At 39.5% G+C, this 14,437-nt stretch overlaps 2 protein-coding genes across 3 annotated transcripts in view; one reads left to right on the top strand and one right to left on the bottom strand.

The window, feature by feature from the left end:
* Window positions 1–14,437, top strand: part of ELF5 (E74 like ETS transcription factor 5) — a 97,492-nt gene that overhangs the window by 9,658 nt on the left and 73,397 nt on the right. The gene's annotated exons all lie outside the window — the stretch shown is intronic.
* The window catches only part of EHF (ETS homologous factor), a 32,094-nt gene that overhangs the window by 15,734 nt on the left and 1,923 nt on the right, over window positions 1–14,437 (bottom strand). The window contains exon 2 of one of the 2 annotated variants that reach the window (XM_074955264.1): window positions 291–390. In XM_074955264.1, the coding sequence (XP_074811365.1) occupies window positions 291–387 (97 nt within the window). In that variant the 5' untranslated portion in view covers window positions 388–390. Of the gene's footprint in view, window positions 1–290; window positions 561–14,437 lie in introns of those variants that run through there. The other variant, XM_074955265.1, reaches the window with a different exon arrangement.

Genomic DNA, 14,437 nt, shown 5'->3' with positions numbered 1-14,437 from the left:
CTTCTGTGAAGAGGGAACTTTGGGGCTGTCAATCCAGCACTTTTCATCAGCACTCAATTCACTTTAAGAAAAAGAACCAGTAATAAACCACAAATTATTATCATTTCTAGGCACACCGTCCTCCTGGTGAAATTCCAATAGAGTATAAAGGAGTTTGGATAGTGCAGAGGTCAAAAATCATATCTACGTATATTTAAAGGCATAATACCCCCGTCCCCGCCCCCCGCCTCCCCCCCCACACACACACTTCCCAAAATATAGACAATACACCATTGTTGAATTCCTCCTACCATTACATGTGGGATATCCATCTGTCCAAGAAGGCTGCTGGTGGAGTAGATTGCTGCTGGAATTGATACTCATTCTGCCAGTTCCTTCCAAAATCATGATCTGTAAGTGAATCGAACAGCTTGCTTAGCTAGTGGTGTATATGCCACAAGGCAAGTGGCAAAAAATTCCATTGAGAGTGAAGTGAGCAATTCCAAGTCCATTTGTAGAAGACACAGCCCAGCTAAGGAACTTGTTGCCACAACCCCTTTTCGGCTGCAATGAAATCTCCTTGTGGTAAACATTACCATTTTCATATGCATGAGGCAAGTTTTTACAGCCACCCATCCATAAATGAATAATCTCTGATCAGGAATGGAGTAGAATGAAAATGCACGGCTTCTGACAGAGCAATGCTGGAAGAGCTCCAAGCTTTGTGAAGTGAAATACAAAGCGGTTTCTTTTTATTTAAATGAAATTTCACAAGGTAAACTCTGACTGCTGTCATTTTTAAAAAACACCTAGTTTTCTATTTTATTTTGGACTTCAGAATAACTGATACTTGCAACCATGAATGTAACAGACTTCCAGAGACACATGCACAGAAAATCCTTCATTCATAAAGCCCTACGAGGTAATGGTATATGGATGTTTTTGTCACCGTGGCATAGGTTCTTGTCTAACCTATGTTGGTAGTGTTTTTAAGCCACTGTTATCTGACAGATGTGCAGACGATAAGATTCAGACCACAGCAAACTCAGAAGTCCAGGTTAAAAGCTCTTGAGCAATAGGTGGACACATAATAGAAATGGGAAGAGAAAGATGCCATTATCCATGGACAGAGAGTTACTTAAAAACACCATTCTAAAATATCATTTTATTAAGGAGTCACACAGACTTTTTTTTTAAAAAATTGAATCTAGCCTGTAGCAGCTATACAAAACAGCGTCTTTCATGTCTGCTGTAAATTTGTTGTGCAATGTTCCCTTTGTAATAACATATAAAAACATGCTATTCATTTGAACACATGGTGAATGTAAGGAAATTCCCCACTGATATGCGTTCTTAATATGGTACATTATATACCTCAGGCTGGAAGATGCAAAGCATAAAAGTTTGTTTCATAAACATATATTGTGTAATGTTTTGGAGGAGTTTTAAAGTAGCATGTTAAGGATTTATAAAGGCAGCTGATTTCTATCAAGTTAGTTAAATATATGTTAAATATGGTCTGATTTGTTATTCTAAATTGTCTTCTGATTTTAGAGCCCCATTGTCTTTTAGAACTATAACTTTAAAAGTCACATAGGCATGTGAATATGATTAAGTGCACTGCAGTTTTGCATTATAAATAATTGAAACAGGAAACTAAACATTGAAAGTCCAGTACACTGCACAGTATCTCAACTGTGGGTATATTGAATGAGATAACAATCCTTATTAGAAAATTACCAATACACATATTACAGGAGCAATAAGAACACATATATGTATAATGTAAAATATTGCTGGTATTTTGTATTAAATACCAAAGCCTTAGGAAATGTAATATAGAGAACAATCCTACCCTGATAGGAGGTGGTCTAAGGCCCTTACTTGTATGAATAAGGGACTGCTGGAATGGACCCTGGATGATATAATAATTGCTTTCCATTTCTGTTTCCTATGAATCTGCAGTTCCATAACCATCCACATGTCAGACTTTATCTTGCATAAAGGGAACTTTGCATCTACAACATCTGCAGGATTTGGATAATACACTTCTAATATCACACCTCTGCCAAATAATGGAATAAATTTTGTCTAGATTTATTCCCCATGCAGCTTCACTGAACCCAATAGGTTTATGCATGGAGTAAGTTAGGACAGGTTTTGGCCTCAGATTCTCAAGACACACCAGTGCCACATTATCTGCTACCCTGGGGGAGAAAGGTTTTCTTTTAATTAAATTGACTCTAAAATAATTTGCCACCCATGCAGTATTTCATCTTATGTAACATTGAAAATCTGGAGTTTCTTTTAAGCACTGATTGGTTTATGTAGCACATGCTATGCATTCATTTATCTATATATGCACATATCTCTGAAAGCATATTGACTGAGTAACGCTGCTGCATCGTTCTTTGTCATCTTATTTTTAATTATTTATGAAAATATTTCATAGTCATTAAACATTGTATGAGTGAAGTCTGAGTAACATCAGACCTCATTACAGCACCAAGTATTTTATGAGAGTTGAGGCAGGAGCACCAGACTTTGTGTGCAGATTAAAACGTATGCAGATTGGCAAGCATTTTGCTTTTCAAATTAACCAAACCAATATATATACCTTCTTAAAGCTATGCTTTCACAGTAGCACCAGTACAGGGTTACTTCAAACAAAACAATTGCATCATCTTTCTAACATGATCTGTGGAATACAATTATACATGGGAGAGAACATTGGAGATAGACTGGACAGGTATGGGTCTGGATTCTAATCTAATCCAAACTCTCCCAAAGCTTCTGGTGTTTGGATTCAGAATATTGGTTTCACCCACAGTTGGAGGATCAGGTGCAGTCTAAAGGCCAAAGCCTAAGGACTTACTTGGTCAAAAGTCCTATTGACTCCAGTAAGTGTTTTCAACTTCAGCACTTGGTGCTAAAGGAATTAGTTTGCTAAAATCTCCTTTTCTTTCTTGACCATATGACCACTCCAAGCTGATGTTTGTAATTTAGTTTTAACCAGTCATGGCCTGACCATGGATAAGATCCAGCATTTCAGAAAAACACATTTACAAAGAACCATTGAGCCTTGTAGAGCATACCATATGCAAATTACTTCTTTATACCACAGCTGTGCTCTGAATCTGAATGACTCTGATCCCCATTTTCACATTTTGTTCCAATGAATCTGCAGATCTAGATGGTGAAGTGTCCTCATAATTCTGGACCTGAATCTGGAACTGTCCTCATAATTTTGGACCTGAATGGTGTCATTGATAATGCTGAAAAATAGTGCGATGGGGAAGAGAGTAGCACAGGAAAAAACTGAGCAAATTTCAAATTATTCTAATCCATGTGGTGGTTCTGAAATCCTTTTGTAGGGATGGGAGGTTTGCAAAGTTGAGATAAGTCGGGGTAAACCATGCAATTTATGTGCAAACAGCAAGTATCAGAGGGTATGAAGCCCTAAGGGGGAGGAGGCACACTGCTTTCTGTTTGTTTAACCATATGCCCTCTGCAAAAGACAAATAAAACAAAACTAAGCAAAATTAGACAGAAACTATTAAACTATGACTCTACTTGTAAGCTATTCATAGATTCTAGGGCCAGAAGGGACCATATGATCATCTAGTCTGATCTCCTGTAGAGCACAGGCCATAGAATTTCCCCCAACATATTTCCTAGAGCATAGCTTTTAGAAAAGCATCCAATCTTGATTTAAAACTTGTCAGTGATGGAGAATCCACAAAGACCCTTGGTAAATTGTTTCAATGGCTAATTAACCTCACTGTCAAAAATGCATGCCTTATTTCCAGTCTGAATTTGTCTTCCTGCAACTTCCAGCCATTGGATTGGATTGTATTTTTCTCTGCTACAAGGAAGAGCCCTTTATTTAAATGTTTGTTTCCCATGGAGGTACTTATAGACTGTATTCAAGTCACACCTTAATTGTTTATTTGTTAAACTAAATAGATTGATCTCCTCTGGTCTATCACTTTAAGGCAGGTTTTCTAATCCTTTAATCATTCTTGTGGCTCTTCTCTGAACCCTCTCCAATTTATCAACACCCTTCTTGAATTGTGAGCGCCAGAACTGGATACAGTAATCCAGCAGCGGTCACATCAATGCCAAATGCAGTAGTAAAATAACCTCTCTACTCCTACTCGAGATTCCCTGGTTTATGAATTCCAGGATTGCATTAGCTCTTTTGGCCACAGTGTTCCACTGAGAGCTCATGTTCAGCTGATTATTCACCACCTCCAAATCTTTTTCAGTCTCTGTTTCCCAGGATATAGTCCCACATTCTACATTATTTGTTCTCAAGTGTATACACGTTCATTTAGTCATATTAAAATGCACAAGGTTTGCCCAGGACCAATGTCAGGCTGACAATCCTATAATTACCTGGGTCATCCTGTTTACCTTTTAAAATATTGACACAATATTAGCTGTCTTCCAGTCTTCTGGAACTTCCCCAGTGCTCCAAGACTCGTTGAAAAGCAAAATTAATGGTTAAGTGAGCTGCTTAGTCAGCTCTTTTAAAACTCTTGGTGGCAAGTTATGTGGCCTAGCTGATGTAAAATGTCTAACTTTAGTAGCTTCTGTTTAACATCCATCAGAGCTACTAGTGGAATGGAAAGAATGTAATCATCATATGATGAGACTGTATTATCTTTTTTTCCCCAAATATAGAACAGAAATATTATTGGTCACATCTGCCTTTTCTGCATTATTACTGATAATTCTACCATTTCCATCTAGCAATGAACCAATACCATTATCAGGATTCTTTTTGTCCCTAATATATTTTTTAAAACTCCTTCTTATTGTCCTTAACTCTGCTGGCCATAGATTTAGCCTTGTGTCCCTTGGCTTCCCTTATCAATTTTCTACAATTCCTAACTTCTGATTTATATTAATTACTATCCATTTCCCCTTTCTTCCATTTATTATATTTTTGTTTAATTTTTTACAACAGGTCAGTTTTTTAATGAGCACAACCTTCTTCGTCAGTTGTGGAATTGTGGCTTTTTGGGTATGTAGTAAGGTGTTCTTAAATGATTCCCAATTATCATTCACATTTTTCTGTTTAAATTCTTCCTCCCAGCTGATTTGGCTCATAATTGTTTTCAGCTTTGTGAAATTAAAGCATCAAGTACATATATTACTACTCTGGACTTTATTCTACTTGCACATTATAAATGTAATCCAGTTATGAGCACTTGTACCCTCCCTATCATAACTATTAGTTCTGTGGTCAGTTTCTCTATGTGTGTTATCATAGAATCATAGAATATCAGGGTTGCAAGGGACCTCAGGAGGTCATCTAGTCCAACTACCTGCTCAAAGCAGGACCAATCCCCAATTTTTGCCCTGATCCCTAAATGGCCCCCTCAAGGATTGAACTCACAACCCTGGGTTTAGCAGGCCAATGCTCAAACCACTGAGTTGTGTGAGGGGAGGGGTTAGGGTGTTTTTGTTTTTAGCTTCATGTTTATTAAATTTATACATGCAGGTAAGCGTAAAGACAAAAAAAATCTATCTGAATAGAAGGGGAACATTAAGTATGTTTACACTGTAACAGATACGATTGTTATAAACACAAGCAAATCACTAATAAAAAGAGTCCACCAAATTTAAAGACCTGACTCCTGTGATGCAGTGTGATACACCTAAGTGTAGATGGTGGTTGTTTCAACATGTCCAGGTGGACTTTAAAATCCTGCATGTGTCTTTTAACTAAGATGAGACTGAGTGGGAAAGTTAGGATCCTGGTCCACTTCTCCTATGTTCTAAGGTTTTGCTTTGGCTCTATCTCTACCACTGATTACGTAATCTGAAGACAAAACCATACTCCAGTCTCCTTTTTCTGAGACAGCATGAGTTTCACTTTAATAGAGCAAGGGAAAAATTACTTGATTATTTGCTCATAGTCCAATATGCTAATTTTCCTCTATCCCCTTTTCACAATCCATTCACTTCATATGAGCCAGCCTTAAAGCTCAAGATGTATATTAGTGTAGTTAGAGAGAATTTAAACACTTTTTTTGCCTAAATCAGAAGAAAATACAAGCACTGCCCTTGACAGGGATCTCTCAGAGGGTATATGTATCAGACAGTAGGATATAGCCCTAACCTTCCAAAGACAAGAGAGGGCTTGCAGTGTTGCAATATTTACCTCTACAGTCCCCCAGCAATAATGTTACCTTCCTCAGATATTCTCTTCCTCCCACCTCCACAGCTTTCTAATAACATACAAGACATTGTCATTTGTCCCACATTTGAAAGGGCTGGTGTCTTCTACTGGAGAGGGAGTTCCGTGTACAAGAGCACTGTACATTAGGAGAACTTGTAGTACTCTAGCTGAAAGGGAAAGGACTAGAGCCAGTCAGGGAATGATTTTATTTCTTGTGAAAAATGTCAATGAACATTTTTTTCATTTTCACCTACATTTTTTCTACCCCCACCCCCACCCCCAAAATGGGCACTTTTCGTGGAAACTTCCATTTTGTCAAAAAAAAAATTCTCACAAAAAATATTCCCATGGCAAAATTTTGACCAGCTCTAGAAAGGCAGGGAAAAATAACTGGAGAGATGAAAGCAGGACTTTCACTGGCACATATGGCTCCCATGTTGTCTCAGGATAGAATTGATGACAATTTGGGTCAACCGTGTTCCCAGAATTTTTAGTAGTTTCAGCCAGATATATCAATCTGGTCTCAGTGATATAGAATGGTATATACAATAGGGGAAGCCATTTTCCCCTCACCATGTTCCTTTTGCCTCTTTCTCCCACTGCAACTCCACACCTCTCATATCTACCTGGAGTATCCTCCTCCTCCTGTGAACTTAGTCACTTTCTCCCTCTCCTTCAAACCCCTCTTGAACACTCTCTCTCTTTCACTTACCCTTCTGCCACTGATTTACACTCGGGTTCAGCTACTCCCTTGCTAACAATGTAAAATAACTAAAACAAAGATGAGCAAAAAAGTCCCCCAAACCACCCTAGAAACATGACAGGCCACGTGTCTCTAATTAGATAGAAAAGAGCAAGCTAACAAAAATCTACGATCATGTTTTAAATCTTCTCCGCTTTCTTCTCATTATATCTTTCTGCTCTCTGTGATTTTGATGATTGTGTCATTGTATTGTCTTTTAAAGTGTAAGTCCCCCAAAATAAAATGAGGATGGGTTTATTTATTTATTTTGTTTTGTTTTACAAGTCTCCCTTTCTGTAAGAACTTCTGCTTGGAGGTTTCTTCTTTGCTGGGTTCATTTCTAAATGAGAATTAGACAGAATGAGGAAAAGGAAGAAAGTTCACTTTCTCTTCCCTTTACAGAGCGGAATGGTTGCTATTGGTGGGAAGAATCTTATTCATCATGTAAAAACATTTAATATCAGAGCTTTGCACACTCCCAAATTTTGGGAAGCAGGTCAAAATCTCCAAATCTGGATCTGGAGCTAAATGTTGAAAATAGCTCGTATGTTTATACTAGGCAGCTCTGGCCCCAGCAGCAGCTCAGCTCCCGGCCCCACCCACCATCCCCAGCCACAGTTCCGGCGCTAGCCATGGCTCTACTCCCAGCCCTCAGCCCCAGCTCCGCTCCTGGCCCCACCCCTGGCTCCAGCTCCCAGCCCCAGCTCCTGACCGTGGCTCCCAGCTCTGGCCCCAGCCCAGCCCTGGCCCCAGCCCAGCTGTGCCCTCATTCCCTCTCTGCCCCCAGGCAGTTCTAGTCCCAGCTCCTCCCCCATCCCCAGTTCTGTCCCCAGCTCCGCCTTCAGCCCAAGCTCCTCTGCTAAGCCAACTGCAGTAATTGGAGTGGGCGGGGGACAGGGACAGACAGATTCCTTCACCGGCAAAGGGGGGTGTGGCAGGACAAGTTTTGGCACCACTGTTCTAGAAGCTGCCAGAAACCAGCCAGAGCAGCAGTATATATGTAGGTAGGTCTGGCATGTTTATATATCTTTAGTAAGCATGGCTGTTCGGGACTCAGCTGTGCCCCTGTGGTTTCCTCATGGTATTTTTCCAGTGTAAAGAGCAAAAAGACACAACACAAGGAAGTGGCAGGAGCATAGCCCTGGCATCCCACCTCCTGGCTGCCCAGAAGCATATGCTTCCCCCTCTCATGGGGTGCAACAGCAGCTGCTTTCACCCAGTGTGGCAGACCACTCCAGGAGGCATGGTGCCTTCCTGAGCCACAATGTCATGGTGCTCCCCTGAGGCAGCGCAGCAGTGTATCTGGTTAATGCAGGTCTGTAGCTTAACGCCCCAACAAAGCTCATAAATGCTCCTGCATCAGTCAAGCCCAGCCAGAAACACATTCACCAAGGCTCATTAAAGAGTCTGCCTCTGTGGTTCCTTCTGAGGATAAGGAAAGGGGGACCGGTGAGCAAGAGCAGCTCTCCACCTTCTGCAAAAAAGCAGAGGGCAGCTTCCTCTCTCCATCCTCCCATCCCCCCGCCAGCCCTGGCTTTGAGGAACAGTGCTCCTACACAGCCCCTCTCCTCCTCTTCAGCTGGTGCTATGAATGCTCCCCATCCTGTTTCCATTTATTTCTCCACTGGCTGAATTAAACAGTACAATGAAGTGTTTATGTGACAGAGGGCTGGAAGCAGGTTGTTGAGGTAAAGCCCACCATAAATAGAGCCGTTAATTCAGTTGCTGGCATGGCTTTCTGTTATCTTCACTATACCTCCCAAAGGGTATTAGCCCTACCCTTTCGTTTGAGTTGGCAGCAGAGTTATTTTTTTGCACCTGCTGCTCTACTCCGATAACACTACAGATCAGCTTTGATTTGTTGGAATATAAACAAAAGAGCAAAGCAAGGCATCTGCCTCAACAGCCTGGGCCGGTTTGACAATAGAGCTTTTCCTATTACTTTTCATATAAATGTATGCTTTCAGTTCTGGAATGAATCCCTGCTGCTTCATAATAGGCCTTGGCTACAGAATAACCCAGCTTCAAGAGAAGGAGTGCCATAATCAAATATTTGGCCCTGTACTTTTCCCTCAGCCAAAACCCACGAAAAGTCAAATGAGCCAAAATGGACTTAAAAGTGACTGGAAAAAGAAACTGATTGAGCTTGCGCCCTTTTCTTTCTTCTTTCTTCTTTATAATGGATAAAGACCTGAAATTTTGGGGGATTTGTTTTCAAAAGAGGAGGGCTCTTTTCGTCGTGCTTCCGACATTAGAAAATCAGCCTAGGATTCTCAAAGGAGCCCAAGAGAGTTAGACAACCAATTTCCATTGAAATTCACTGTCATTTGGATGCCTAAATCCTTTAGGTTCCTTTTGAAAATCTGACCCTCATGTCCCATCCAGACTCTATGATGACTGGAGAACAAGTGAAATGGTGACACCCCAAGAGCATGAACATTGAGCTACTAAGAGATAAGGGATGTTTTAGAATAATATTCCATAACTACATGAAGCACTTTACCAAAGAAGGTAACTATCATTAGTTCAATATTACAAATGGTGAAGCGGAAGCATAGAGGTAAAGTGCCTTGCTTAAAGTTACACAGGAGCTCGTTGGCAGATCTTACAGAACTCAGATCTCATGGCTCCCATTCCAATGCCATAATTACTGCACTAAATTTACGGTATGGAAGTGAGTTAGGAAGATTATGCTTTATCTAGCAAGCTTAACTGAAATTACAGGTAGGGAGGGATGGAATGTTCTCTACACAAGAGACCAGTTCAGACTGGCTTTCACACCATTCCACCCCTCAAAGCCATCATACTCCTAGCAGGGTACTGAATGATAACACACTCAACCAATCAAACGCATGGTAAAAGTATTGCATCATCAGAACAAGCTGCCATTGACCTATCAGTGATCCTGAAAACAGGCAGCCATTACCTAGAAAATCCAGAGAACTGATTTACCCTCATGTGCTGTCACACTTACAGTGATACCTGTTTCCTAACATGAGGTGTTCCAATAAAATGTCTTCTTGAGTAATACTATAGTAAAGCTATGTGTTGTAGAAATAGGCACAGTGACTATATAAATCCTTTACAACCAGGAAGCTGGGTCCAGAACCAATGTCTTGTAGCACCTAAGTAGAGTAATCTTCCTACTGCTCCTGGAAGTCGTAAGAGTTCCTATATCCATTCTTCCATTAGAGAGCAACATGAGTCATACATACCAGTGCAGTACATTGCAAAATGACTAGCTAAGTACTTTTTCAGGGACTCATAATGAATGATTCAATCAGATCAGCAAAATAAAACGGGTCCAGTCCAGAAACAAAAAAGCTAGAAGTCACTAAGTTAAGGATGAATGGTGTCTGTCTTCATTCTGGACATCCTGGTTTTGGTCAGTTTTTTAATGATAAATCATTTATCTAGAGACCAGACCTATCATTCATTCAGACTTTCACAACCATTTTGCTTTTGTGCAACAGGAGTTTAGTGGGAATTTTCAGCACTAAAGGATATATTTTTATTTGATGTCTTGCAAATGTTATGAGTAGTATCGTTGCAGGGTATGGGTGTTGCAAACAGTAATCTCTCTGCAAAAGATGAAAATATCCCAATAGTATGTCCCAGTACCTGACACACCAGTGAGGCTCCTTCACAGTCATTCCAATCTATTGGTCAATTGCAGAAACAGATATCCTTTGATAATACATCACAGAGACACAACAGGCAGGCTCCTTTCATACTGCTGTGTAATAATAATTATGTGTTTTGGTAAAAATCATTAGGACAATTTGGGAAGGATAAATATATCATGCATCTAGTCACTGATTTTCTAACTACAACATCTTGGCCAATTTTACATGGCTTTGTTAAATAGGAAAGTAATTATACAGTGATATAAATAATCACTTTTTGAATGTCAAGTGCAGAGAAGTGTAGGGCAATATCTAAAAACAGAAAATGATTATTTTTGTTGTTCTCACTCTACAAAAGAGGACTTTTCATATAGCTTATGAATCTTTACAAACGTTTCTAGGCTCCGAGCCTTTTCTGATTGCATCTGAGCTGATTATTACAGCAAACAGCTCAGGAGTGATCATACAGCACTGTCTGTATCTTCTGCATAGTGGGCAGGGACTTTACATTTCTTTTGTGGATTTATAGCTATTAGGAAAGGTTCTCTTTCCATTGCTGCATGGTAATACTGTTTTACTGCCCTGGGTAATATTGATTTGAATGTTGGCATTAATAGTGATTGCATGGTACCCTATAGTATGTTATTCCAAAGGTTCTCCTACTGGGACCTGCACAGTCCATTCCACTGGGCCATCAGAAAAACACACAGTGAATGCCATCTGTAATGTTGGGGGAATTTGCTTGGGGGCTCATGATGTAATCTCTTTCTCATGGAATGACTCACAATGGGGAAAAGTTGCAGAACCATTGGTTTATTCCATTGACTAATTAACCCTATTGTTGCAAACTGTTTCCTGTTGATTTATAGGGATAGACCTTTCAGTAGTCACAAGTCCAAACTCCCCAAAGTTTTAAAGAGACAAGGTAGGTGAGGTAATATATTGTATTAGACCTACTTCTGTTGGGGGGAAGATAAAAGCTTTTGAGCTATACAGAGCTCTTCAGGGACTATCATGACTATACCACTACTGCAAAGCAATGTTTAAGGGTATTCAGATCATTGCATTTTGTACAGGGCTCATCCCTAATAAGGCTCAATTCAATTCCCATGAAAGTAAATTGAGGGACTCCCACTGACTTCAATAGAAGTTGAATTAGCCCTTAACCAATTCCCTTTTTTAGTTTTGGGCCTTTCTTCTTCTTCTTGTCCCTGTGCCACTACCGCCAAAAATATTTCTTTACTAAATCTTTATAGGCATTCATGTACTTATCTCTAGAGCTGTGCAAATAACTCCATTCTGAAAAAGTCAAAACAAAAATTGGTGACCCAAAAGTCAAAAATAAAATCGTTTCATTTTCCAAGTTTCAAAAAAGTTTTTAATCTTTTTAAGTAAATTGAAATATATTTCAAAACAAAGAGTCATTTGAAATTTAAAAAATGAAGCATTTAATTTCCAAAATGTCAGAACAAAATGTTTTTTTTTTCTGGGGATTTTTTTTTTAATCCAAACAACTTGGCAAATTCAACATGAATTCACACAGTGTCTACCCACGTCTGCATTTTTTGGACAACAAAAGTTCTCCCAGCTACTTGTCACAACTCCTCTCATTGACATCTTGATGTCCTCAAACAATGGAGATTAATAGAAACTGGATCAGGTCCTTGGTATATGCAGGCTGCCATGTCAGTTCACAAGCTTAACTCAGAGACAAGAAGAAAGAAGAACATACTTTTGGTATTACTGTTTTTTGAGAGTTCTTAAGCTCCAGGATCACTGAGCAGTTGAAAGCATTGGGCTTTGCCACTGGTGCTATTGGCCTTCTACTCTGCGAACAGTATGTTTACAAATAATACTGCACTGTCTTTAAAATTAGTAAGAAAATCCAATACATTTTTTGTCCCAAAGTTCTGTTACTGGACCCAGATTTAATTTTACAGCAGTATTGCAAGCTGCACAGGTATTAAAGTCACTAATACTTCTTTTTAGCACCAAGTACATCTTAACATAATATGCCCTGACCTTCTTTTCAACAAACCATTTATAAAATTCATGACTGAAAATTCTGCCTGTGATTCCTTTCCTTGTATGCTCTTCTCACCAACAACTGAAAATCTAATCCTCAGCTGTATGCAGCATGAAGAGAAGTTGAGCAATGCAAGATCTGAGGGAATCACACTGAGGGGAATCACGTTGTTATCATCAGAAATACATTGGTTAGTGGTCAGCTGTTTAATTACATCTCAGTCTTGGCACATTGACCAATATTAAGTCAGCCAGTTGTGTTCTGTGCCATCCACCTTCCAAACCAAGGCACATCAGAGACTATGTAGCATTGTGTGTAACCAGCATGATTCAAAAAGACCACATTCCACTTAAATTTCTTCAGGAGCTCAAGCACTGATTAGATCTGTCTGAGGCCCTAAACATCACAATGATCAAGATCATCAGCAGAAAAGTTGAATGCATCAATATAATTTGTGGCTCTTACCTTGGTCTGGATATTTTAATAGGGAGAGCATGAAGATGCATGGTGAATGTAAAGAACTGAGTCTGGAAGAGTTTCCATGATCAGACTCAAATATGTGTGCAGATGTGTGCAGTGTTAATATCTCCACTGTCTTGAAAGACTTCCTTCAGATATTGCCAGTAGTCCTCGGCTTTGAGATTAACGACTTGATGCTCACTTCTGCATGACAAGTGTGATTTTAGGGGGGAAAACCCACCTAATTTATGTTATGTTCTTTATTTTGTGTCCTCATAGTTTTGACTGTATAATTTGAAATGGGATGGGGTAACATACTCTAGCAAACAATTCTGCCTGAGCAGGAGATAGAATGGATCACCTGAAGTGACAGAGCTTTTCTGTCTCTAATCGCTGTTAATCTATGATTTTGGATGTTTTGTTTTTACTATTTTATCTCCATCCTAAATTCCTATTCCTATATCACCAGACACAATGAGTACCAGTGTTTAGATGAGTATTCATTGGGAATGAAAGCAGCTGAAAGAGGCTCTACGGTTATCTGAACGATTTTAGAGTTGAATTTGTCGTCTCACAGTTCTCCACTAATTCCTATATCTAATTATCTGTCCATAAGAGCATAAGAACTACAATGCTAGGTCAGACCATGGTCCATCTTGTCCAGTATCCTGTTTCTGATAGTGGCCCATACCAGAGCTTCAGAATGAGTGTATAGAACAGGATAATTATGGAGCGATCCACTCATCTTCCACTCCTGGCATCCATAAATCATAATTTTAGGATCTTCATGAGCATGGGGTTCTATCCCTGACCACCATGGCTAGTAGATATTGATGGACCTATCCTCTATGAACTTCTCCAATTCTTTTTTCAACCCAGTTTTACTTTTGGCCATCACAACATCTTATGACAATGAGTTCCACAGGTTAGTTGCGTGTTGTGTGAAAAAGTACAAAAAGCCTCTTGTTTGTACTAAACCTGCTGCCTATTAATTTTGTCAGGTGACACCTGTTGTTTTTTTATTGTGTGAAAAGGTAAATAACATTTCTCTATTCACTTTTTCCATACCATTCATGATTTTATAGACCTCTATCATATCCCCCTTAGTCGTCTCTTTTCTAAAATGAACAGCCCTAATCTTTTTAGTCTCTCCTTGTATGGGAGCATTTCCTTACCCTTGATTATCTTTGTTGCCCTTCTCTGAATCTTTTTTCAGTTCCACTATATCCTTTTTGAGGTGGGGTGACCAGAACTGGACACAGAACTTTCTTTTCACTCATAAAAACTCAGTGATGAGAAAATATCTGATGTTACGATAATGTCTTAATTGACTGGGATGACACCAGATTGTTCCTACACAGAGGTAAACTATTATTTCCAGTGCTCACTGGACCATGTTCTATTACAAGATCCCA

Source organism: Natator depressus, chromosome 6 (assembly GCF_965152275.1).
Source record: "Natator depressus isolate rNatDep1 chromosome 6, rNatDep2.hap1, whole genome shotgun sequence".
Lineage (NCBI taxonomy): Eukaryota > Metazoa > Chordata > Testudines > Cheloniidae > Natator > Natator depressus.
Note: the sequence above shows the minus strand (reverse complement) of the source record. Positions and strands in the feature narration are given on the sequence as shown.